The sequence below is a fragment of the Schistocerca americana genome, chromosome 1 (genome assembly GCF_021461395.2).
Source record: "Schistocerca americana isolate TAMUIC-IGC-003095 chromosome 1, iqSchAmer2.1, whole genome shotgun sequence".
NCBI classification, from domain to species: Eukaryota; Metazoa; Arthropoda; class Insecta; order Orthoptera; family Acrididae; genus Schistocerca; species Schistocerca americana.
Genome location: NC_060119.1, coordinates 321,255,878 through 321,283,746, shown reverse-complemented (window position 1 = coordinate 321,283,746; position 27,869 = coordinate 321,255,878). Strand labels below are relative to the sequence as shown.

General features: G+C 42.8%; 1 protein-coding gene across 1 annotated transcript in view; it reads right to left on the bottom strand.

Annotated features, from left to right (window-relative positions):
- LOC124598646 (protein furry) overlaps positions 1–27,869 on the bottom strand; it is a 1,150,963-nt gene that overhangs the window by 224,731 nt on the left and 898,363 nt on the right. Inside the window, exons 28-29 of the mRNA XM_047136016.1 lie at positions 16,088–16,222; positions 660–970 (exon numbers count right to left, since the gene is read on the bottom strand). Of these exons, the coding sequence (XP_046991972.1) occupies positions 660–970; positions 16,088–16,222 (446 nt within the window). The remainder of the gene's footprint in view (positions 1–659; positions 971–16,087; positions 16,223–27,869) is intronic.

Genomic DNA, 27,869 nt, shown 5'->3' with positions numbered 1-27,869 from the left:
TTGATAGTCCATTTCACAGATGAGAGAGAGTGAGAATGATAGCCTTTTTCCATATGAAATGTGTCGGTAGGGTCTTCCATCGGGTAGACCGGTCGCCGTGTGCAAGTCTTTTTAGCTGCCGCCACTTCGGCGACGTGCTTATCGACGAAGTTGATATGATGATGAAGACAACGCAAGACCCAGTCCACGAGCGGAGAAAATCTCCGAGTAAGCCGGCAATTGAATCCGGGCCCCTTGCATGGTACGCTGCCACGCTGACCACGCCGACGCGAACTTTTTCATATTACTTTGTAGCATAAGAAGCGTTTCCTTTATGGTCCGCACAATTAAACCATTCACGAAAAAAAAAAAAAAATTGGTCAGTGTGAAAGGAATTTTTAAAACTAGTTACGCAGAGAAAGGAAAACGATTCATTGTACATTTGGAATAGCGTCAGATAAGTTCGTTATCAAAAACTTGTTAAGTCACCACTGCAGCCGCAATCACTATCGACCGGCACAAGTCACCTGGAACTGGTTACGTAGCCGTTTCCGCTAAATCAGACAGGAAGTGACTGGCAAGCGACCCGTTGCCAACTCGCGTCACAAACGAGTTTCTCTTTTGAGCAGCAGCGAGTGCCGACGGCGTAGAGCGACGGGAGCAGGAGCGGCTGTACGCACCCGGTCTTGGTGGGGTCCTCGCCGCTGTGGCGCTTGGTATGGATGGTGCCCTTCTCGACGCCGAGGTCGGAGCGCGAGGACGCGGGGTCCGACGAAGAGGAGCCCGAGCCGCCCCCTGAGCCGCCAGCCGCACCCCCACCGCCCTCCGAGTGCGAGCTGGCCTTGCGCATGCTGGTCAGGCGGTAGAAGGGCGGCGTCTCGGTGCGCTCGATCAGGCAGTTCAGCGTCTCCACCGTCTGCAGCTCCGTCATCATCTCGTCCAGTAGCCGCTCCGGCCGCGCGCGCGCCAGGTACAGCGCCACGCGCTTCGCCTGATAGGCACACACACAACAAACCGTACAGGGACCAATCAGCACACAAGCAAAAGTGCTTCAACTGCGAAACAAGAACGACTATTCAACAGACCTTGATTGAAGTGAAATTCAGAGGACACATTTCAGATATCTTCAATTTCATTCGGAGTATTAGGCAAGTAGGAGACCTCTCGCCTTTACTAACGCACTGTTGCCGGAGAAAATCATACGCGCGAAGAGTCGCGTAACGTAAAGGTCAAAAGTGGCCTACAAAAACTCAGACCTGACTACGGATTGCCTACGTTAAAAAAATTAAATAAAAAAATAAAAAAAATCGGCATCCCTGCACATCTGCACAGGCCGTATGTTTTCGAGGTCTGCTCAGTCTGAAATGAGTACCAGGGGCATACCTGGGACCAAAGCGATCACTGACCAGGTGTCCGCCCACATAAAGGCCTCCTGATAGGCCGTGGCCCGCAAGGGCTGGCGCACTAGTGGGTTTAGATTATAAGGATAAGTTACTGCAACGAATATTCTCAAAATATGTAATCGTTAACATTAATCGATTCTTTCTGTAATAAACTGTCTTTTTTCAACATTTAACTCACTAACAAAATGGCAGTTAGATCTGTATCACGTATTGTGTACTTTAAACAACTCACATGTACAGTGATTTCAAGATGCAACGATGTTAACAACACACCAATTATAATAATGACATATTAATTTTCAATATAAAACACTTTCCTTCTTTGGTCATTTGCACATATGAATTTGTTTGCAATTTTAGTAATATCAACATTTTAGCCATTTCTTTATGAACAAGCAAAATTGCCAAATTTTTCAATCTTTTTTGTGTTATTGTTGGCCGCAAAAATGTTTTCAATTGTTGAAGTGCTAAAACGACCACTCAGATGTACAAGAAGTAACAGGTACATTTAAAATCATCCGAACAAACTCCACAAATTCTGTGAGCATTTCACGTATGGGATCACTATTTTCTCTACTTAAAATATATGTTATGTCTGAGATGTTGGCCACTTCCTCTTTCTTCGTTCTGCACAAATATAGAAACATGTCCGTGTCAAATGTAGACTCGTCTTTATCAAAACACATATAGAAACATGTCCCTATCAAATGTAGGCTTGTCTTTATCAAAGTCTGTCGCACAGAACTGCAGGATTCGATCAGCACCTATTTGACCGATAGCAAATGCTTCAACTTGTGAAATAGGTTCCGGAACCTTTGAGTCAAATCTACGATTTAGCGAATCCACAGCCACATCAAATATTTCAAACAATATTTGTCTGCACATTTCCTCCATCATTTGATACTTATGAGGAGCACTACCTTCGTCTTAGCGTTTTTGCGTCTTACTTTTTCTAGGCTAAACTGGTCCATCAATGACAAGTTCCTCCTCTTTCCTAATGGTTTGATTCCACAACTCAAAAAAATATAACCTTTTGTGAAGCTTAATTTGCAGACAATGTTTCCACCAATGTTTCTATCTCTCGGTATGACAATGATTTCTTCTGAAAAGAAGACTGAAGTTGTTCAATCCTGCCGAAACTGAAATTAACATTTTCAGGAAAATATGAAATCTGAATTGACGCAGGTTGAAAAATGCCCACTAATCTTCCCACCGATATCACTTTTTTCTTCTGACAGATCTTCCAATAATTTAATGAGAACGTCATAATTGTATTGTATGAAACTGGGGACCTAGAAACGACGGAGACTTCGTCCCCGCCATAGCCCTCAGTGGTACACAGCCCCTACGACAGCGTACAGCAGTCCACTCACCCCACCGCCGACCCACACCGAACCCAGGGTTTTTGTGTGGTTTGGCCCCCAGTGGAGCCCCCCCGGGAACGTCTCACAAAAGACAAGTGTAACTCCAATGTTTGTTGTGATAGAGTAATTATTAGTGTGCCCGCATCTCGTGGTCGTGCGGTAGCGTTCTCGCTTCCCACGCCCGGGTTCCCGGGTTCGATTCCCGGCGGGGTCAGGGATTTTCTCTGCCTCGTGATGGCTGGGTGTTGTGTGATGTCCTTAGGTTAGTTGGGTTTAAGTAGTTCTAAGTTCTAGGGGACTTATGACCACAGCAGTTGAGTCCCATAGTGCTCAGAGCCATTTGAACCATTTTGAAGTAATTATTGTGTACGCGTACGTGTTTGCGCAGCAATCGCCGACATAGTGTAATTGAGGCGGAATAAGGGGAACCAGCCCGCATTCGCCAAGGCAGATGGAAAACCGCCTTAAAAACCATCCACAGACTGGCTGGCACACCGGACCTCGACATTAATCCGCCGGGGACCGGCACGCCTTCTCATCCGTAAAGCAGTGCGTTATACGCACGGCTAACCGGGCTGCCAAGAACGTCATAATTACTTTCCAACGATTTTAATTCAAATGGCTCTAAACACTATGGGACTTAACATCTGAAGGTCATCAGTCCCCTAGACATAGAGCTACTTACACCTAACTAATATTAGGACATCACCATGTCCGAGGCTGGATTCGAACCTGCGACCGTAGCAGCAGCGCGGTTCCGGAATGAAGCGCCTAGAACCGCTCGGTCACATCGGCCGGCAACGATTTTAGCGATTGTAGCTTGGCACACTACCTCGTAGGACAGCATGGTCGCAAAGTCAGTCTGCGAAATTTTTTTTACAACAACATCTTCGTTGTCTTCTTGTAACGACTGAAACACCTCTAGCCTCTTTGGCGAATGTCTTACAAATGATATCAATTCACGAAGTATGACCAGAAAGTGTCGCACATAACTAACACTTTACATTGCATCTTGTACTACCAAATTTAAATTATGCGTCAAACAACAATTATAGCTCTCGGCTTCAACCGGGTAATTATACTTTGTAATCCTGTTAAATGGCCACAGACATTGCTTACGCTATCATAACACAGATCACGACAGTATTTTATGTCGAGTGATAAACGTCTTATGACGTTCTGGATGACTTCAAACAATGTCCTAGAACTTGCTGAAGCTGCTTCATAGAAGCCCGTAAAAACTTCTTCAAACTGAAGATTTTTATCGACGTATCTGAAATACATAGATAGTTGTTCATTCAATAGTATGTCGGAAGTCTCATCTACAAGAAGAGAAAAATATACTGCCTCTTTAATATGTTTCACTATGTTTTGCTCAGAATAGCCGGATAATAACGAGACAATTTCATTCAATTTATCGTAGGAAACTAACTTATATGAAGTTCGCTGCAGCCAAGATTGCAGGTCAAAGGATTTTCTGCTCTAAGAAGCAGCTACTCATGAATATTTGATGTTTCATAGGTGTAAACACGATGACTTAAACACTGGCGGGACGTTATTACCTTTAAAATCGTCTTGCGTGCATATTTCATATCTTCTAATTTGTGTGTTGAGATAAGGGATGACACATTGGTACGTTGTTTCGTAGTTGTCAGGGCAGTGACGGACGAACGGTGAAGTGTACATTGTTCATGAACTCTGAAACCTTCAATTGCCTTTTGCCACTGGGAAAATCGATTTCAAATGGTTCAAATGGCTCTGAGCACTATGGGACTTAACTTCTGAGGTCCTCAGTCCCCTAGAACTGAGAACTACTTAAACCTAACCAACTTAAGGACATCACACACATCCATGCCCGAGGAAGGATTCGAACCTGCGACCGTAGCGGTCGCGCGGTTCCCGACTGAAGCGCCTAAAACCGCTCAGCCACACCGGCCGGCCGATTTCAAATAAATGCATTACACGAATCTCTGTCTGCAGTAATTGCCGCCGGAAGCACTATACAGAAATCAAAGGCGTTTTTACACACATTGCAGCACAAGTTGCCCAATTATTTGTCATAATAAATTCAAGGAAATGTATTTTTCCATCCTTCATGGTATGACATGCCTGACGGCTACCTGACACTTCTTGCTGATGTACTACAGGGACTGGCAGAAGACACATTTTCGTATTCCTTATTTATTGGCTGAACTTGCTTTACATTATTGTCAGTGTTAGTAGTATCCACATGTGATGATGACGACAAATGTATGACAAAAGTGTGCGAAACTTTTCGGATTCAATAGTATGTATACAAACAATACTCAGTATTGTGTTCCAGCTTTCCACACGCGGCCAGTAATCGCGCAAAGTTTGAAAACTGCGCGAAGTTTGAAAACTGCGAAAATTTTTGCCCGTCGAAGAGCTTTTGCTCCACGCATTCCGTCAGGAGACCCTCTTAAATACTAGCATCGCATCGCTGCGGTAACAGCCCTACGGGCTACAATATAAGCTCCTGCGTCCTTCAAAGCCTTTGTCTCAACAAACAAAACGATAACAATTCAGATTACGTGAAAAATTTTTACAGAAATCTTAAACCTCATCGCTGGTATGTTTTAAAAAAATAACTCTTGATGTAGTCTGCACCAATCGGCTTCCTTGGAGCTCGGATTATTCTTTATTATTGCTCAATATTGGCAAGCAGATATTTTAAAACAATTGTTGACGAATGGAATGTGCGTATTGTAGCGTGTCAATTGTAAGGAAACGTGAAAGCAAACCGAAAAGACGGGATTACATTCACAGTATAGTAGTACAGCACAACTGTTATTAGAGAGGCACGGAACGGGGGAAGTGCGTTGCTTTTTTTTTCCCTTCACAAAGTAATCTGAAACAAACATATATGTTTTAGAGGTCAGAACGTTTAACTTCCATCTCATTGTTTCAATATTCATTACTTTTTGATACAGGCAAGTGAGAAATATTTATTTTATTTTTATCAGACTAAAAATTTTGTGGGTGTGGCGCACCAACAAAATTATGTATTTGGCTCGAGCCCCGGAGCACCAAAGTAGTCGGCGCGCATCTGGCAACAATGCTTCGTTCGAATCCAAAAGAAACGTTTGTTGGAAGTTTCCAGCAGTTTCATAAAACGTTGCCAAAAGTACATCGCGGTCAGAGAAGATTATTTTAAAAGCAAATCAGTTATTTTGCCTGTTCTGTTTTGTGATACCTATCGCCACACCTCTAGGTGTATCTTATTATTATCATCATCATTATTATTATTACTATTACTATTTTACTTCGTCCAAATTGCGAAATCACTATCATCAACCATATGCCTTAGTTTGTTTTCCTGCTGTTATTTTTAAATTATATTCTTTCACCAGATATATGGCCTTGGTACTTTTTCGCATGCAGGCAATGTACGAAACTGAGAGAATTGACAGATCTCTCAAATTCGAAAAAAAGGTCATCAGTGTCCTGTGGGGGTAAATCATCAACACAGATGATGTATGCGAAGCTATATGGTAGACGGAGTACGCTTTCATATTCGAGGTAAACGTCTAGCACGAGGCGATGTGTTTTGCTGCCCTCTGTGTTTATTCAGCACATCCGAAGCCTCACCCACGCGGCTACTTCAATGAATCCCCAGTCGTTCCACGCTGTGGTAGGGAGTGGGCAGTGTCTGCTCTGCTGTCACAGCGAAGCCGGCGGCACTCACCAAAGGGCCAAGAAAATGCAATTTTGCCCTTCCAGCCCTCCATATGAATTTCTATTTGCCCGTAGCGTATGATTCTACAGAAACACTGTCCGGTATATCTCGCAGTTGCGCCAAAGCTCCGTCACATCCCCGCCAGCTGCATACGTTATCGCTTCGTCGGCTGTGTACTGTTTGCTTAGTGTTTTCTTCGTATACGTCAACATAGTGTGAATAATAAGTATGGAGATAAACTTCAAGATACGATTCCTTACAGGCCTAGATTGCACATTAGCCACGTGGTATTAATTTCTGCAGTGTTGCATATTCGATAAGGCCACGGGATACAATGCCAGCGTTCACGCGTCGCATCATTGATAATAATCTATCTCTACTGAATCTGCCAAGCTGTAGACGAATAGCGGCACGGGCTATAAGGACATAGTGTTGAAGGGCCTACATATCAGCATCTGGTCCAATATATATTTCCAGATGCCCCACAACTAAAAAACCGAGGAGTTTTCAGTCCGGTGATCGAGGTAGCCAGACGCAAAGGCCTCCTCATCCTATCCGTTCGCTGGGGAAGCTGTTGTTGAAGTACTGACGAGCAAAAATACAGAAATGGGCTGGAATCCCATCATGGATCAGTCACATTATCTTTCGCATTGCTAAAGCCACACCCTACAGCCAAAGAGACAGAGTTTTCTGCAGAAATACCTCACACATGTGTTCATTAAGTCGTGCTGGTAAAACAACCACTAATGTTGGCGGTCGCCAATTATTCCTGGCCTAAACTTGATGCTAAATCGTTGCTGATGCGACGATTCGACAATCCCCGAGGATTTTCTATAGACCACAGATGACGCCCGCGTATGTTTATGATGCTATCTCTACCACATGTCGCTTTATCGGTGAAGAGCGCTTACGACAGAAACCATAATGATAGTGATCTGTTGCAACCGCCAGTGAAAAAACTTTTCTTGAGCAGGAAAATCCGCTGCCGATAATCCCTGCACACGATGCAGATGATATGGACAATATCGATTTCCATACACAATATACAACACCGTTCAAATGTTCAAATGGCTCTGAGCACTATGGGACTTAACTTCTCAGGTCATCGGTCACTTAGAACTACTTAAACCTAACTAACCTAAGGACATCACACACATCCATGCCCGAGGCAGGATTCGAACCTGCGACCGTAGCGGTCGCGCAGTTCCAGACTGTAGCGCCTAGAACCGCTCTGGCAACCGGCCGGCTACAACACCGTCTTAAGGCTTATCCCATGATGGCAGGTGAAGAGCCTGGAGCTTGTTCCACGATCGTATAGAGCCGGCTGTTGCAGAACCAGTGTACGAACATCCTACGGTGGCCCAGGGTTGTTCATCTGTCTTAAAGGATGCATGCACGCACGAACTCCGAATATTGAATACAAAGTTCCTACGAGTTGGCGGTTGCTGTCTATCAGAGCAAAAAGGTTAAGTTCCGTGTTCTGACCCTAGACAGGCCAAGTGGACCCGGCTGATCGTCGTGTCATCCCCTGCCAATGGCGCCATCGGATGCGTTATGAAGGGGTACGTGGCCAGCGCACCGCTCTCCCAGCTGTTGTCTGGTTTCTTGACTCTGGAACCGCTACTGATCTGTCGAGTAGCTCCTCAGCTAGCATCGCGAGCCTGACTGCATCCCGTACTATTCCTCCCACCAAGGAAAAATCCACCAGCCAGAGTAGGTGGCTCAGTAAATCCGTGTGGCCACTCTACCGTTACCATGTTCTTAACAACATACAAAAGCTTTCCTGGCTTGCTCGAGGAATAAATAACGGATTAAGTTGATATGAACGTTTTTGTTAATTTTCCTTTCGGGAACCGCTTCTTGCAGTTTGTGTGTTCCCTTACTTTTTATTCACCCTGTATTTGGTGTAGCGGAAATGCTTTTATAAAGGTTGGGGCCTGATCCTTCACATAAAGCAATCGGGAAAAATTATTAATATCTGTCCGAAAATTTTAACAAATACTTTGCCCAGTTATCCAGATTTTTTGGACTGCTTTTGCAATGTCTAGACTGGGTAACATCGGGAAGAGGTTACAACCCTGTCTAATTCCCTTCGCAAGTAACGTTTTCGTTTCATGTCCTTCAACGCTTATAAGTGCATTCCGGTTTGTGTTAAACCTTTGCTCCCTGCAAGCTTAATCAGAATATCTAAAGAATAAGTTGATGTGCCAGGTCTGAGGAAATTCATAGTTGTCTCGGAAAGGTAGCAATAACGAATTAACTGCCCTCTTGCAAACGTTCGGTAGTCCTCGAGATGATAAGTTTACAGACTTGGTAACTTGTGTGCTTATTTATGCAACTAAAATTAATAATAATTACTTGGGTTCATGGTGGAGAGTGGTGCGGTCCTAATTCATTAAGCTTTCCGTTGCAAAGGTGAAGGCGGTGTAGGTAGCGGCACGCCTTTTCCGACTTTTGACTTTCTGTGCCTAATGGAATTCCTTCGAACCGAGAGGTGGCTCGATTGGTGGGAGGGATGGGGAGGGAATCGAAGAAGACTCTAGCACATTGGGCACGCTTTGAATGGAAAACACAACGTACTAATAGGACGAGATTGCGGAACATGCAGAGGTAAACTGCGTAGCATCCACTTTCTTCTTTGAAATAAAATTGCTTCTCCACAGCCTCCGCCCTACAACTGGCATGCAGAAGAAAATTATGTAGCATTAGAAATGCAGTAGTTGATATTGCATAAACTATACAGGTTATATTCACCGGAACGTTGTTTATCCCGCAGGTTGTTGCAGTAGCAAGATATTAACAGGACGTGTCCTCGGAGTCCTTCGGGACGGCATACATGAATAAAACGTTGGCGGTGAACTCCTGACGACGATGGCGGAAATGGCCATCGGAAGTTTATTCGAATTGACGCGGCTGGAAAACCGAGAACGTTTTATTCATTTGTTAACAGGACGGTTAATTCACGGCGAATGGTACATTGGCGTTCAAGATGTACTCGGGAGATGGTAGAAGTGGGCTTCACGCAGGGTAAGGAACACAACAATGCTGTGATGGCTCGTCGTTTGTGCCAGAACAGGTACCCACAGCGAAAATGTTCAGATCGGAAGCTGTTAGAACGGCTTCATAGCCTTCTGTGCGCTCATGGCAAGTTTACATCTCCTGGTTTAGATCTATAACTACAGGCGAAAAGGTGGAGCCTCCGCATTCTGTGCACACGGCTCCTTCTATCGGCTTTCAAGTCCACACAGCAGTTTCCTTGGAACTACGACAGATACCCAGTAATAACAATAAAATTTTTGTTTAAAGGTTTTTTCATCCACTAATTAGCTCATATAGCCAGAAGAGCACGATGCTTTGTTAATTTGTAGTAGATGCTGTTCTTGTAGGGGAAATGGGCCTGTTGTTCCGTCTACAACGGTATCACCTAGACAGGCAGGAAATACGTCATCCCAGCTAACCCAGAATGTGAAAATGTAAAAGAGATGCAAGTTTACGGCAGTCTCACTATTTAACACTTTTGCTAAGGCGTATAGATTCAACGATATTTCGAAAGTAACGATTGGTCCAAAAGTCGGGTACCACACGGGCGGCGAAGCACGAGATAATGCCCTTTGCACCCCAGAGCATAAACAGCAATAAAACCTCCGTCGTATGCATATCCGAGGCCAGAGAAGCGTCCCTTTCCCGTCTGGAGGGTTGTTAACGCATAAGTCTCACCACTCTCCGTAGAAAGTTGTTTCACGTGGCATTCTTGGCAAGAGTAGCCTCGCAGAATTCGTGTAATGTTGAGACAACATAGCCACGTACCAGCGCACAATCTGAGAAACGTGTCACCAGACCGAAATTTCACACACCCAATCCACTTAAAATATGTCTTTCGACAATGTTTTATAAGTGCGAAATTGAATAATGAGCACGGCGGTGACATTACTAGGAACAGGAGGGAAAGAAAACGCCATCTGGCTCACTATGTTATTTATTTTAGGACGACCGTTTTCGACTTGATGGACAAATGAAGAAACGTACTGTAACAATTTTTGAGGATCATACGTGGATCGTGTAGCCCTCTAAGATACATAATCATAACCAGAGACATTATGTCTTGGGAAAACCGTGACTGCACAAAACGTCTAAAAGCTGTCAAAGGTAGGGTTACAGCATTAGCAGTTTAAAGGCGCGCGCGTGCTTGTGTAAGGAGGGTGGGATCTACTGCTCTCAACAGACTTGAGATGAATAGTCTGTGCAAGAAAAGAATATCTGAGTTCTATTTTCCTTCTCTAATAATCCCATTCGGGTGGTGGTTCCGTGTATTTTACAGTTTAGCGACAGAAAGTCTGGCTGAATGTTGATAAACACACTGCCGGAAAAAATTAGTACATCCTTTTGGAGGTTTCCAATTCAGTCAAGATCTAATGTTGCTTCAGGAGTACATGAAATCAATACATTTACAGGTCACTAGCCCAAGCGGTTCTGAGGTATCAGGTATCGACCCATGCTGAAACACCCACATTAGTACGTAGTGTAGTCTCCACGGGCGACAATGCACCCGCTGACTCTGGCATCCAATCGATCGGACAGATGGCTAATACTATCTTGGTATACGTTATTCCACGCTTGCTCGAACTGTTTAAGTAGTTCTGTAAAAGTTGGGTGACGAGTCGCACGAGTCAGTTCTCTTCCCATCATGTCCCACATGTGCTCGACTGGAGACAAGTCCAGAGATCGTACTGGCCAGGGAAGTTGCTGCACGTCCTGCAGAACACGTTGAGTTTCACGGGCAGTGTGTGGGCGAGCATTGGAACAACACGTCTTCTTCCCGTTGCAAAAACGGCAAAAGAACGTGCCTAGCAACATTCTGCACATACCAAGCGCTGGTCAGCGCCCCCTCCAGAAACAACAAAGGTGGACGAGAGTTGGTAGCTTATCGCACCCCAGATCATAAGGCCTGAGGTACGGGCAATGTGTCTTGGACGAATGCGCTCTGTGAGACAGCGCTCAACAGGTCTCCGCACAAACGACCATCACTTGTGTGCAGGCAGAATCTACATTCTTCGTTGAAGAGTACGGCCATTCCATCTTCCAAATGATCCTCTGACGGCTCCAGTCCAGCCGTGCACGTCTGTGCTGTGGCGTGAGTGGAAGACAGACTAGAGGTGTGCGTGCCTGTAGTCATGCGGTTACCAGGTGTACCGCTATGAAATGAACGTTTGTTTTTGTGAAAATGAAACACTAATTTTGAATTGAAAAGTAAAAACATTTTATTCAAAGTACTGACCATTGCTTTCTATACATTTTGACCACCTTTCTGGCAATTTGTGTTACCACGCCAATAGAAATGTTAGTATTTTGAAGCAAACCAGTCAGACACCCAATTTTCGACTTCTTCGTAGAAATCGAAGTGTTCCTCAGCCAATGCGTGTCCCATTGATGAAAACAAATGGTGGTCGGAAGGGGCCACGTCTGGTGAATACGGCGGGTGGTGTAGCATCTCCCAGCCAAGTGTTTTGGTTGTATCCTGAACCAGTTTTGCTTTGTGTGCAGGTGCATTGTCGTGTAAAAAAATTACTTTGCCATGTCTTCTGGCCCATTCTGGTCTTTTTTCGATCAATGCAGAGTTCAAATTGATCATTTGTTGTCTGTAGTCATAAGTATTCAGAGTTTCACCGGGTTTTAGAAGCTCATGATACACCACACCTTCCTGATCCCACCAAACACAGAGCATTGTCTTCTTGCGAATCGATCTGGTTTTGCAGTCGATGTTGATGGTTGTCCCGGATTAACCCATGATTTTTCCCGTTTAGGATTCTTAAAATAAATCCATTTTTCATCGCCAGTAACAATTCGACGCAAAATTGATTGTCTTTCATGTCTTGGAAGCAAAATTTGACAAATGGTTTTTCGGTTTTCCATCTGTCTTTCATTCAATTCATGTGGCACCCATTTTCCACACTTTTGGATCTTTCCCATAGCTTTCAAACGGTCAGAAATTGTTTGTTGTGCAACATTTAGCATTGGTGCTATTTATTTCTGACTCAAAGTATTATCTTCATCCAATATTGCTTGCAATTCGGCGTCTTCGAACTTTTTTGGTGGTCTTCCACGTTCTTTATTTCTTACATCAAAATCATTATTTCTGAACCGTTGAAACCATCTTTTGCATGTTGCTTCTGATAGAGCATGATCACCATATGCCTCGACAAGCATTCGATGCGACTCTGCAGCACTTTTTTTCAAATGAAAACAAAAAATTAATGCTTTCCGCAAGTCATCACTTTCTGGTACAAAATTTGACATTGTTAACACGATTAAAACACATGATGATGTTTGTTCGACGACGTGATTTAAAATAAATATCTTTGACAGATCTCATACCAACCAAACAAAAAAAATTAAGGCTCGTTCACAACAAATGTTCCGTATCGACAGATTTGTATCTTAACGCTCATTTCATACCGGTACACCTGTTAGTAATCGGTTCACAGCAGTTGGTGTTGACACGTCTGGGCTCACAAGCCCTCTTATCTTCTGTGGTGGTAGCTGTAGGATCTACCACTGCTGCCCATACAATACGACGATGCTGGCGGGCGTCTGTACTGCGTGTACACCAACAACCTCGTCTAGGGGTGTGAGAATGTTCACGTGACCACTGATACCAATATCTTGCACAACTGATGCAGCACGTCCAGCTTTTCGAAAAAGACCAACCCCTCACTCCAAATGCCACAATCTGAACCCATTCAAACTCGTTTAGATGGCTATAGGGAGCACGAGTGCTTCACACGCTTGCACCACACTGAGCCTTCTGGTTGCGAGAATTCCCTATTAAAGGGTAGACACAGACAGCGCTCAAGTAGCTATGTCACTACGTTATCTGTTGGCGGAAGATGTTGGTACCATTATCGGTACATCTACTATTCCCCAAGTGGCATATGCCGTCATCGGATCAAAATCGACGTCCTCTCCAGGTGTACTAATTTTTTACAGCAGCGTATTTTGTAGGTTTGTTGTCCTTCATAATATGTGCCCCTGGCGCTTAGTAAAATACAGTTTAATAAGTAATAAAACACCTAACGTTGCTTATGATCTCTATAAGTAATTTCGTTTAATTAAGCAGGGAAGAATAAGATGGGCAAGACATGTACAGAGAATGCCAGAAACTCGGAGTGTCAAGAAAGTTTTCATGGGAAAACCTGACGGGAGAAGGAGAAGAGGTAGACCCAGGAAAAGGTGTCTGGACGATATGGAAGATCTAAAGGCGATGGGAATAAGAAATTGGAGAATGAAGGCGATGGACAGAGAAGAATGGAGGCAGGTGGTACAGGAGGCAGAGCCAACTATGAAGAAAATAATTTCGTTGACACTTCAGCCAATGTGCCGGGTGATCAAAAAGTCAGTATAAATTTGAAAACTGAATAAACCACGGAATAATGTAGATAGAGAGGTAAAAATTGACACACATGCTTGGAGTAACATGGGGTTTTATTAGAACCCAAAAAAACACCCCATATTGCTAGACGCATGAAAGATCTCTTGCGCGCGTCGTTTGGTGATGATCGTGTGCTCAGCCGCCACTTTCGTCATGCTTGGCCTCCCAGGTCCCCAGACCTCAGTCCGTGCGATTATTGGCTTTGGGATTACCTGAAGTCGCAAGTGTATCGTGACCGACCGACATCTCTAGGGATGCTGAAAGACAACATCCGACGCTGTTCACAACATTATTCCTCGACTACAGCTATTGTTGAGGAATGATGGTGGACATATTGAGCATTTCCTGTAAAGAACATCGTCTTTGCCTTGTCTTACTTTGTTACGTTAATTATTGCTATTCTGATCAGATGAAGCGCCAACTGTCGGACATTTTTTGAATTTTTGTATTTTTTTGGTTCTAATAAAACCCCATGTCATTCAAAGCATGTGTGTCAATTTGTACCTCTCTATCTACATTATTCCGTGATTTATTCAGTTTTTAAATTTAAACTGCCTTTTTGATCACCCGGTATATTAAAATAAGTAGCCACCTAATAAATCAGTTTGCCACAATTAGCCAATGATTTGAGTGCACTAAAGCACCGTTGCGCCGTCTCTCAGAGTAGACGCACATGCGTAGAACAGCGACGGAAGTATAAAACGCGTTAACATCAATCTAGTGCATTTATGTTTCAGTGAAAAATCGAGTTCTGTGGCGCTACGAGTAAGTAGCTATTGCATAAAGTGGACTAGGATCAAGCAGTGACGTGTCCTGCTACACGCCAGCTTGTGGGAGACGAAGCAGAATTCTGCTAAGTGCGGGACACGCACATTATGGGGAAGAAGACGGTGGGGAAGTGTGAGAGGGTCGGAACTCTGGAAGATTCCGTGGCACCGGGCGAACTCTCACGCGCGGCCGCAGCCAGAATCCCTGCAGCCAAGCGGTGTGCGGCGCGCCGCACAAATTACGCCAAGTAACGATCCACGGAGTTAATCGGAAACGTTTATTGGCGGACAAGGATTAATTTACTGCGCTACCAGACCTATGAGAGCAGTTTAAATTAGGGATGCCAGTCTCGATTTTACCCTCGAGATGGGGTTAAAACTCGCCACTCCTCCAAAGCCTGTAATTTAAAATCCTGAAGCTATTTAACTATTTTCAGGGGAGATTACTGGATCTGAATGCTCGACTGGAATATGTACATCACGAACAGCTTGTAGATCTTATCCAACTGCCTCCCAGCAACTTCCTCCAGTAATCTCTACAGCAACAAAACAGGAATACATCAACGTCAATAGGTCAAGCAGACATGCAAATGGTTAACTCAGATTTACATGGAAACGAATTATTTGCTTCAACTAAACCTCGGAAAGGGCGTATCGCTCGGTAAACACTATTTTCAGGTAGCTAATGGCTCGCCGCTCTGATACAAATAAAATGTCTTTTCCTATCTAGCACTTGCACGTTCACAAAAAGGCAACTATCGCTTAGAAAACCGAAGATGGATTAAACAGAATTCCACGCCGGCCAGTGGAAACGCACTTCACACTATAGTCCTTCCGAATTTGTTGATCACGAAGGACCGCTAGCTCGCAACTCTTTAAAACGACAACTTCGCCACACAGAGCCACGATTTACCATGTCAACCTCATGAGGGCTGCCGGCCGACTCGACGAAAAGTATTTCCTATTAACCCTTTCAGCCGATCAACCTCAGCAACAGAAACAGGCATTTTCATTGACAATTTCCTGCTCCCGGTAACAGCGCTTTTGTAATGTGGTGCTCCCTGACAGGACTATCATACGTTTCTTCTCGGTGGGCACTGGAAAACATCGGCGGCCACAGGAAAATTACTCGCCGCTGAAATCAGCCTATTACGCACAGACCACTACAGGTTTAGGAGTAGTAAGGAAAGACCAGCCCTTTACCCCCAGGCCACAGTAAGACTTCTTCCCCATATTACTGGAGACTGGCTCCGGTGTGCACAATGGCGAACATAACGGGCACTAAGGCACGGGTAGCTAACTTTACACACGAAGGAAAATACGACTTGAACTTCTGTTTACGGTGTAATTTGTATGAAGTATGATTGTAGCCTAAGAACTGCAAATTACGGGGATCTGTCTTACTGTCTCTATACGAGAAGAGCAGAACCAAAAGTGCCGCGGATACTTACATAGGGCAGCAACTCGTTGGGCGCCATTCCCGATACGATGATCAGATACCGAATGATGACTTTGAGGTTGTTGGGCCAACAGGAACAAAGCGTTGCCCATACCTCCTCAGTCTCCTTCGGGTGGACGTCGGCAAACTGCGGAAAAAAACAATACATGTTAAATGCTGTAGGATGCGTAAACAGATGAAATTGGCTTACAAAACAGAGTTATAAGCTCAGAGCAGCGAGGCACGCCAACACAAAGGCGCAGACATGAAAAGCAAGTCACTCACTTCACTAACGACGAGAAGCCAATTAACCGTACAGCTCCGCTGCAGGTGGCCTGTCTAGAGGAGAGCTTCCGCTTTACGTTGAGAATTCGCTACTTCGGCTGTTAACGAGGTAGAAAATTCTATTTCTAAAGCACAGTCGCAGTCCATAAGCTGTAGCTGTAACGACTGGGTAACAATTCCTTTGAAAAGCATCGAGAAGGATTACCGAATGAACACCACCAGATTTAAGATGTCCTAACTTGAGCTAACAGCCAGAACACATAAACAATTAAATCATAAATTTAATGTCATCCGTGACTGGCAGCAAACGAATGGTTAAATTTTTAGTAATTAAGCTATATTATCGGACCAAACTCAGTAGCCGGCCGGTATGGCCGAGCGGTTCTAGGCGCTACAGTCTGGAACCGCGCGACCGCTACGGTCGCAGGTTCGAATCCTGCCACGGGCATGGATGTGTGTGATGTCCTTAGGTTAGTTAGGTTTAAGTAGTTCTAAGTTCTAGGGGACTGATGACCTCAGAAGTTAAGTCCCATAGTGCTCAGAGCCATTTTGAACCAAACTCAGTAGAGTGTCAATACTATAGTGGCCCTAAGTAAGAGTATGTACGTGTTATGAATCGGCACCTTCAAAGTATGACCAAGTGCTTGCAGATTTGGACTAAAATCTGTGTCCGAACTCACGAAGAGTTCGTCGGTACTAATTGTCAGAAGACACTGAAGTGCCAATTACAACGTGCTGATGCTCCGCTTGATTTAAGCACGTGCCCTGTAAGGCGAAACAAGGCTGAGACATACTCATACGATTGTGCATTATGCTGTTGAAATATTAAGAGTTGCGTGTTAAAGACTGGTCTTCGGTCTCTACAACTTCTGTGATGTACTTAACACCTGGGAGAATAGCTGAAATGCGTTGTGGGCGAGATAATGACAAAACAGTGTCTCAATAATTGCAAGTTCTATCGCACGCTATGACGCCGAGAAAGGCCTTTAGCATATCAGTGTAAATGTGTACTTTACCGTAATTGCGAATAATATTACTACGGTAGATGTTCAGGAAAATAAACTTATGAATCAGCACGAGCTTCTAAAGTCCACGGTTCGTTATAAAGTGAGGCGTTTTCTGTCGAGCGTCATATCCAAATGAAGATTTCAAAACATTGCGTAACATCTAAAATATTAGGCGTTTATGTGGTTTCAACTATAATGATTGTCAACACACACACACACACACACACACACACACACACACACACACACACACACACACACGTTGATATATTCCTATAATATGTGTACCTGTTCTCTGGTTCAGTTATGTACAAAGAAAGAAACTTAAAAGACCACGTTATCGTAGACAATTCTTCCCTCCTTTGACGCTCGACGAATGTGATGTAAAAATAATGTAAACGTATTACAAGTCCCAGAGTGAACGGTGATGCAACGCCGATGGGAGACATCTCAAACAAATCCGAGCAACAGGAAAATAACTGGGCGCTCCTCTGGCTGTCCACAGGCGAAAGTTTCGAGCCTCTCGACTGTGAAATGAGGCTGGGTGAGGACAGGAAGTAATTTTACGCCCTGTTAGGGTCATCCGAGGCGTTATGAAACTTTCTCTGCAGCTATGGAAAGCAAAACCGCAACTGAAATTAACGACACAAGTCCTCATTCGGGAAGTTTTGCTTTGTTTTTCTGATTCCTTATTGGAAGGAATCGTAGCCCAAGGAATTTTGCAGTGTGTTAGTCTACTGTCAAAGTCGCACAATATTAAACAAGAACGCGATAAGACATCTGCCGGCAGTTTATTCGGATCTGTCGGAATCATCTTCCTTCAGTAATAACAGGATTAATCGGGGACCCGCCTCTGTTATAAGTCGGAAGTATGCGATCATCATAAAAGTAACACACAGTCCGACATACAGTTCTTGGCCTAGCGACGCCAGAGTCTAAAAATGCCATACGATCATTTCATTTCAATGTACTCGTGAAACTTTCTGGCAGATTAAAACTGTGTGCCGGACCGAGACTCGAACTCGGGACCTTTGCCTTTCGCGGGCAATTGCTCTACCATCTGAGCTACCCAAGCATGACTCACGACCCGTCCTCACAGCTTCATTTCTGCCAGTACCATGTCTCATACCTTCCAAACTTCACAGAAGCTCTTCTGGAAACATCCCACGGGCTGTGGCTAAAGCAATATCTCCGCAATATCCTTTCTTCCAGGAGTGCTAGTTCTGCAAGGTTCGCAGATGAGCTTCTGTCAAGTTTGGAAGGAAGGATAAGAGGTACTGGCAGAAGTAAAGCTGTAAGGACGGGTCGTGAGTCATGCTTGGGTAGCTCAGATGGTAGAGCACTTCCCCGCGAAAGGCTAAAGTCCCGAGTTCGAGTCTCGGTCCGGCACACAGGTTTAAACTGCCAGGAAGTTTCATATCAGCGCACACTCCGCTGCAGAGTGAAAATCTCATTCTATAATGTATTCGTATACGGTGTTTCCTGACATAACCACAGAGCAAATAGCGGCTGCTGAAATTAAGTTTTCCAGGACAGCCAGAGGTCGCACTCGATATGTTTTACTGACGTAGACTAAAGTTAATGAAAACAAGCCTTCCCACTGCAAGAGCTAAGATTAAATTACACAAACCTGACAAGTCAATTAGACTTATTAATAATATTGAATATGTTCCCAATAGCGAACTAAATTACTTGGTAAAAAAACAATGGGTACTCGTTTATCAAGCATTTTGTCAGAAATTTTCCTTAATGATCTGGAAATTTGATTTTTCATAAGTTAGCCGATATAAAAGGGAAAATACTGTATTATCACCGATATAATGTACAAATTTGATAAGACTTTTAGCATTAAAAATAGCAGCAATTTGCTAAGTGTGTAGCAAATATGGATACCCCAAATATGAATACCCCAATTTTCGACTCTTCGGATGTTACAAATATGTTCACCCCGCTTGACGAAACATTAGAAATAATTAAAAGTGATTTGCGAAAGCATAAAACTATGGCAGTAAGTGGGATCGTAGAGTTGTTGGACTTTCTGCAGTTTAGCCTTAATTTAATGGAAAATTTACATAATGGGAGACGGCTTAGCAATGGGTAATAATTTATCAAGCATTTTGTCAGAAATTTTCCTTAATGATTGGAAATTTGAGTTTTCAGAAGTTACCTGATATAAAAGGGAAAATACTGTATTATCACCGATATAATGATGACAATATAGTTTTATTTTGAGAAACCAAACAAAATTTAAATGAAGTCACTGACAAACTTAACCAAATGCACCCAAAAATATCGACACAATTGAACATGAAACTGATTGTAGCACTAATTTTCCCCATTTGTCAGTAGATCGGATGGGAAACATATTTTTAAAGTCAACAGGAAGCCAACGCACTTAGGAATAATTAAAATCATGAAACCCAGTACAAAAAAGCGTATTTTTACTAAGCTTTACGCAGAATGTTACAGTTAGCACTCACTGGTGAAGAAATAGCTGAGAATTGTAGACAACCAAGAAGATAGCAGTAAGGAACAGTTATCAAGAACGTGCTGTGATGAAATTGGCCGGCCGCGGTGGTCTAGCGGTTCTAGGCGCTCAGTCCGGAACCGCGCGACTGCTACGGTCGCAGGTTCGAATCCTGCCTCGGGCATGGATGTGTGTGATGTCCTTAGGTTAGTTAGGTTTAAGTAGTTCTAAGTTCTAGGGGACTGATGACCACAGATGTTAAGTCCCATAGTGCTCAGAGCCATTTGAACCATTTTGATGAAATTGTACCACAGCCAAAGCAAAATAATACAGGCAGTCCAGCAGAAAATAAACGGTACATTACACTATCATACAAACGTCCTGTAACATCGTATTGCGAGATTCTTCCCAAGACGAAAATATAACGTCGCATTTCGGATAAGAAATCCCATTAGATATGCATTAAAACACAAAGAGAATGTGCTTAAGGACAAATACAGTAATTCAAGAGAATATAAAAATAATTGTCAAAACTGGCAGAGCACGTGCAATGGCCAAATAGAAAGAGCATTTAAAGTACGTTATAAAGAATACTGCAATTTAAATTCCAAACGTGCAGCACTGGGTGGGCATTTGAAAACAACTAAGCATACTTTAGGTATATTCAAGATAGTATGATAAGATCAACAGCCTTTGCTAAACGTCTTGGAGAAATTGGAAATTTTCGTAGAAAAGAGAAAAACCGTGAGTACTTATTAAATAAACAAAACGAATTTAATTTACATGTATTCTTCCAGTTATTCGACGAAGTGCTGTAGATAAGCAGTCAAGGCACAATCCCAACTATCTACCGTATTATCCTAAAAAGAAATATTTTTGAAACTGTATTTTTGAAAATATACTTTTGGCGTTATATTTATTACGATATTTTTAATGACGTATTTTTAAGATGTATTTCGACAGATACTGCAGCACAACGAAATTTTGTTCAGTGGGGGAATGACGTGTACAATATCACGTGCATATCCTAGAATTAAAGGCTTGGTGTATGGAATTGGATTCTAAGAAGATGGTAAGATTTAACGAAATCGATGCGAATTCATCAGTTTGTGGAATATTTGCGACATAATTTACACTTTTACAACAAAAAAAAATGTTGTCGTCCGCAGTTTGGTACAAGTAAGAATGTTCGCTATGTGGCAACCACATTGCTGGAGTGTGTCCCTCACGTTCTCAGTCACAATTCACATGACCAACTTTCCAATTCGTTACATTATAATGAGCAGTTCCACTTCCATGTTGTTCCAGCATTTGAAGTCCCTATCAAGTAGACATGATGATAGATATCCAACGAATTTAGAGTAGCATTGTCATGATCGTAACAGGGCGTTTTGAAAGTGCAACAGGACGTTCGGCAATGATGAGAATAAGGAAAGAGATGTCAGGACGCGTAGAGAGTCACACAGACAGCCATTTTTTCCCTCGCTCAATGCGCGAACGGAACAGGACTGAGAATCGCTAATAATGATAAGAGCTGCCCTCCGCCATGCACTGTAAAATGGCTTGCAGAATATATACATACGGTGTTTCACATTTCCTATTACAGGCTTCTAAGGATTGTATAGTAGACTTAGCAGATAAACTTTTGATAAGGCACCTGCGACCGGATATGTACCGTACGGATTCAAAAGATCGGATATGTACCGTTTGGATTCAAAATGAGTTTCAAGATCGGATCACTTTCAAATCTCCAACTTCACGGACGCCCACAAACTGAGGAAAGGTAACCGTCGTCGGTCTCTCTTGTAATTATGGCATCACATACCACTTTCGTTCGCTTACAACAACAGCTGTGACAAAATGGTACGTCCCGCAACTGGGAGGGGTGGCTGCTATTGCAAGGACGCGACGCACTCCCGACATTAAAGAGGACGTCCGTCGTCACGCACAAGAAGACCCATTGGCGAGTACTCGAAACAATGCCCGTGCCACGGACTTGTGTCGAGCACACAGGTCACAGCTCGTTGTGTTCGCTGTGTGCGTACCGGGAAGCGGGAGATTTGAAAGTCATTTGAAGACTTATGTTACGACTACATCCACACGGTACATTTCCGGCCATGGGTTTCTTATCAAAATTTTACCTCCTAAGTTCCATCTACAACCTCTGCAAACCCGTAATAGGAATTGTGAAAAATCCTGTATATGTGTATGTGTATGTTCATACTTTCTATAATACCGGCTGACTGTTGCGTGATTGTTTTCAGGCGATGTACACTTTCGCGCAGCAGCGATGACATGCTTACTGGGTGTTCGTTTGATAATATGATAGTATGAATTATAGTTGCGTGTTGTTGATCCACGGGATCCAACCAGTCGTTCTACGTACCTTCCAACACAAAATGTACAATGGTTTGGGGAGTATATGTACTAGTAGATGTAGGTTACCATACAGAACCCCCTTATGATGATACTGCAATCGCCTAACCGAATGGTAGATAAAAAATTTAAAAGAAGTTGTGGCTCACGCAGAGACTGATATTTCGACTAAGACTGTAGTCTCAGTCATCGTACGTAAATTAAAACTGGTTGAAGTATTTACCAGTAGAGTTTCATACAGCGAGTATGCTGTGTCATGGGCACAGTGTAAGTTCGCCTTTACTCTTGTTCGGCATCCGAGTGCATATGGATTTGGAAACAAGGTCTGATCATGTAAAACTGCGAGTATTATATATTGTGTATCTTTGTTATAACAGTGTTATAGATACTGGTTCGTTGGAGTCCAAAAGGAGATAAATCTACGAAGTAGCACGAGTCTTGGTTGAGATCTGACTTGTGGTCTGGTGGGGCCAGACTTTTTGATAAGCACACTGACGGGTTCGGTAAACCGAATGTTGTGAAGAGACTACCGTTAACCGGCTTGGCTGCGAAATTTTTTCTCGCAAGACCGAGTTATGATCGACTTTGTTCAAATAGGTGCCGCTGATAGGGCCTGCATCCACGAAATGTTTAGTACTGGCAAGGCAGATCTTTATTGATTAATAGTATTTTGTGAGCGGAAGTAATGACTAATGGTTTACGTGGAAGGAACTGTAGTAAATAAGTCTTCGTTTGATGATAGTTATCGGTGTAACTGATGGTATCGGAAGTCACCCGGATTTTGTGTCGTCCTTCTAGTTGGCTGAAAGCACTCCCAGAGGAAGCTGGGTTTTTGCTTTTATTTTGTGGATAATTGGGCGATTTCTGTGGTGTCTCGAGCGAGGTATTGAGTCGACACACAGACGTATAAGAGATAGCAGATTACGACCAGAATTACTTGGCTTGTTAATATTGACTTTGCACACAATTATTTGAGTTGATCCTGCCCTTGACCGTTGATTCAAGAAAAAGAGGAACCATCGAACGAACAGCATTTAGCAAAACTGAGACTCGATTGACTATTACAGACGAGTGGCCAAATTTCATTTTAGGAGCTGTAGTGGGTCGCGAATCGCCAACGCCGCAACAGGCAGAGCTTTGTTGAATTGTGTAATTTTCAGGGACTAAAGAGATGGTGGCGCAGAGGATTTTTGTGTCTTTTTTTGTTTCATTACTGTTCGTGGGGGGAATAACTAGTTTTGTCGCTGGCACCCACACACAGTCTACATTTAACTATACTGAAACATATTTAGTTCAAATAAACTAGCTACGTGTTGTGAAGAATGGTAAACTAAAATAAAGAATTCGTATTACCTGTTAATTTCAGTAGGTAGTATCATTTTTGGCCTGTGATCGAAATGTTTGGATACTACATACTAGGCAAACTTATTATTACTAAGAGAAAGAGACATTTACAAATTTCATTTTTTCCTAGGAAAGCTAAAGTCACAATTGCTACACATCTACATCATATACTCCGCTAGCCTCCAAGGGGTGTGTGGTGGAGGGCACAATTCGGGCCAAAGTCATATTTCCCCCCTCTGTTCCACTCGCGGTCGTACGAGAGGGAAAACGACTGTCTGAACGCCGCAGTACGTGCTCTAATTTCCCTTATCTTTGAATGGTGATCATTGCGCGATTTGAAAGTTTGTGGTAATAATATATGCTCTACATCCTCGGCGAAGATCGGATTTCGGAATTTAGTGAGCAGCTCCTTCCGTGTAGCGCGTCGTCTATCTGCAAGTGTGTCCCATTCAAACTTTCTATGAGATCTGTAACGCTCTCGCGATGACTAAATGTACCAGCCACGAATCTTGCCGCCCTTCTTTGGACCTTTTCAATCACTTGAATGAGACCCAACTGGTAAAGGTCCCATGCAAAAGAACAATACTCTTAAGACCGGACGAACTAAAGTATTGTAAGCAATTTCCTTTGTTGAAGGACTGCATCGCTTCAGGATTCTACCAATAAACCGCAATATAGAGTTCGCCTTGCCCGTTACTTGTGTAAGTTAATTTCGCTGAAGGTGGAAAAAAATCTCTAAGGAAAGTAACTGGCTAGAACTAGTTAATGACAAGTAAAGAGTATTCATATCTTTGGTCGGTGAAGAGTCGGTTGGTCGCATATTTGCTAAATCACAATCATAGCAGGAAAGAAAAGGTAATAAACGTACTTAACGAGTAGCCCAAACAGAAAAATAGTTAAAGGAAAAGAATTGAAATCTTTCTTAATTGGGATTTGAGTTTTGTTTAGAAAGCAAACATTTGTTTATGTGATTCTCTTCAGTAGTTAACTACTGCGTTCGCAGATATCTGAGGTTGCATTATCGTTGCGATACATTACGACCAGCTAACAAATTGACATATGTTCCTAATTAAGGAGAGACTTTTCATAATAAAAGAAAATTTTTCCATACGATCGTAGTGATATCTTATTATAAAGTAAAGGAAATCAATTTTTCTCATAAAAATATTAAGAAAAAAACAATCAGCATCAAATTAAATCGCCAATACTCTGTAGCAGTTGAGGATTATCTCCGACTAAACGCTCATGTATACAATTTATTTGCCGCGACTGAATTTCTCGCTGTAAACAAAAGAGCAATTTTCGCATGTTTCGTTAGGACGAGTTTTTCCAGTTTTCGTTTATAAGGAAATGTTCGCCTATAGTGTTGCCTGTTAATATTACTCTGCGCTGAGCCGGTTTGTCAATTACTCATTAGTCTCGAATGGCCTGTGAGAACTGAGTTGTTGACGTAAGTCGTTTACGCCTGCGTTGCATTTTGTAAAGTACGTTTGTTTATAAGCTTTTTTCCGAGCCTAAATTTCCCTTCCTGTCAAGCAACAATATACACGTATTCAGGCCGGCCGATGTGGCCGAGCGGTTCTAGGCGCTTAAGTCTGGAACCGCGCGACCGCTACGGTCGCAGGTTCGAATCCTATCCCGGGCATGGATGTGTGTGATGTCCTTAGGTTAGTTAGGTTTGTAAGTAGTTCTATGTTCTAGGGGACTGATGACCTCAGATGTTAAGTCCCATAGTGCTCAGAGCCATTTGAACGTGTATTCACTAAAAGGGAGTAGGACTGTGTAGATGGCTTGACTGACTTTACAACTTTTCTTCAGAAACTGTTAGGTCTCTCAAGAACCCTGGAATCTAAAGTGAAGTCAGGCGTAACGATTAACAATATTTTTTATTATTATCACTGTACGTACTTTTGGTGTGTCTTACGGCTCGTCTACGTGAGTAGCAGCGCAACAGGAAGTGTGGCATCTTGTACAGTGGCCCATTCTGTTACAACATCCTAAACGCAAGTAGGATTCTTGTTTACACGCCGTCGCAGTATAGGAGAGCCCCCAACACGATCTGTTATTCTTAAAATACTTCACGTATTTTGCGGAAACGAAGAGAAGTCACTCGTAATGCAAGTCGAGAATATCGCCTCTGCTCTCTTGGCTGTCCCCTGTTCGCCGTGCACTCAATGCTCGTGCCATGAAATTATTCTCTCGCTAACGTCTCGGGTCTCATTTCACGGGGTCACCCCTAATACTAGTCTCCCTGCTTTCTGGAAAATGGGCTGCACATCCGTTGACTAGAATTTCATAACACACGACGTATGCAGCCAACTGAAACTGTTCTGGTCTATTACGAAGTTTCGCAATGATAAAGGGAATGGACGCTTTAGTCTTTTGCGAATTGGGACCTTAACGGTTACAACAGTCAACGTAACTCTCAGCTTGCAGACGTGTGTCAGTAGTGTTTACTTGGACGGAAAGGGGTTCTTGGTTTAACTATTTTATGCACAGGCATATGACACAAATCATGGAGCTTGTTGTACAAGGTATCTACTTACTGAAAAGTTTTCATAATTAGTCATATGTTACACAATTAAATTAAAATAATAATGTACCTTCTTTAGGTTGTGCAACACAGCTTTGACAAAATATATTTTTATGTATTCACCCAAAAACCAGATTATGACATAAACTGTCAAAACTAATTGTAGCATAATGAAGATTTAGTACCTTTTTGACAGTATACAGAAATATTTCTGAAACAATAATGCTACGAGCATCATGTTTTTCAAACCAGTTTGTCAGAGCTATTTATTTCACATGGCAGATTGGGACCTTTAGTCATTCTCCTACATCTAACCAGACGTCCTTAATGCGCCAATGCTGCAACATACACACACACACACACACACACACACACACACACACACACACACACACACACACACACACGAAGTAATAATAATAATAATAATAATAATAATAAAATAAGTAATACATGGTATTACGTTAATGTCAACCTTATGAGTATTGTGTTAAGTAATTATCTCATTACGTTTCTGTCGAACGAGAATAATGACGTAGAGACAGAAGAGCATGACAGCATTACAGAAGGCAGCACCTCTAGAGAAGAAGTTCACTGTTTCGGGGGAGAGCGAGAAATAAGAGGCTACTGTTAGCATCCGAAGTGAAAGGAAAAAATAGAGAGAAAGATACGTACTCTCCTCATTCATTAGGGAGTATGACAGCGATTGTTTCACCAAAATGTTCGCTGATCAGCTCTCAGTATGACACGTGTATCACCTGTCATTTCTTAGGATTTAATTTAAGACATATATTTTGTGTCTATAATAACACTGAACACAGGTTTTCATTCACGGGTAATAATGCAGACGCAATGTTCTTATGGCTAGAGCTCAGATAAAGCTGGATGTCACTAGATTTTTTTAAATTATTCGACTTCGACCTACTGTCGACCACGGGAAACAGTTTGCTGGTTAGTACTTTCCTCTCCTCCCAGAATTTCTTAATTCCTTTGCTGAGGTCCCTCCTCCTTTCCTCTGTACAGCTGATCTTGACCTTGTACTTTCCTTTTCCTGCAACACCTTCAAGTAGCAACCTTCATTTGAAATACTTCTTTATCCCACATCTACTTCCGATTGACCTTAACTTCCTCCATGTCCTTTTTATTTCCTCTACCCATATCACCAATATATAAGTGATAGTTACAAGAATGTAACAAACATAAAATATGATACAATACAGATATATAGAGAGAAGCAACAGACCAAGGGTTGAATTAGGCGGGGAGGGGCGGGGTTTTTCGATAGAGTGTATGTATCCATGATGACTTATGAAAGCCCGAGACTGTTCGTTAATGTTTGATTTCAAAGTATCTGTCGAACCTCACCAGTCCATGGTATGTTTAATATCGTTAATCAGTTGCTGTACTACGATGTGTTTCGAAGCCGGATTGATATATACTACGGGTGTAACACGTTTGAGGATACCTGTTCAGAGACAATGTACTCTAGGCTTTAAACACCACAGGTAACACGCTGATCGGCCTATAGTCACGTAGTGATTTTCTGTTATCATCTAGACTCCTCTCTCCGAAAACCTTAATCGTCATTCAAAAATTTTTCCTGACTTATGGATCTCTACCGCGTTCACGATAGTGCCATTAAACCAGTATTGGAAGAGATGGCCCCATTGTGTTTGACTCTCCCTGTCAACTCTATACGTTGGTTGTATTTACACACACAATTCTCTGTAATAGACAACAACTTTCTATTTAACTTCTGTCGTAGCTTCAGGGTCATATGCTC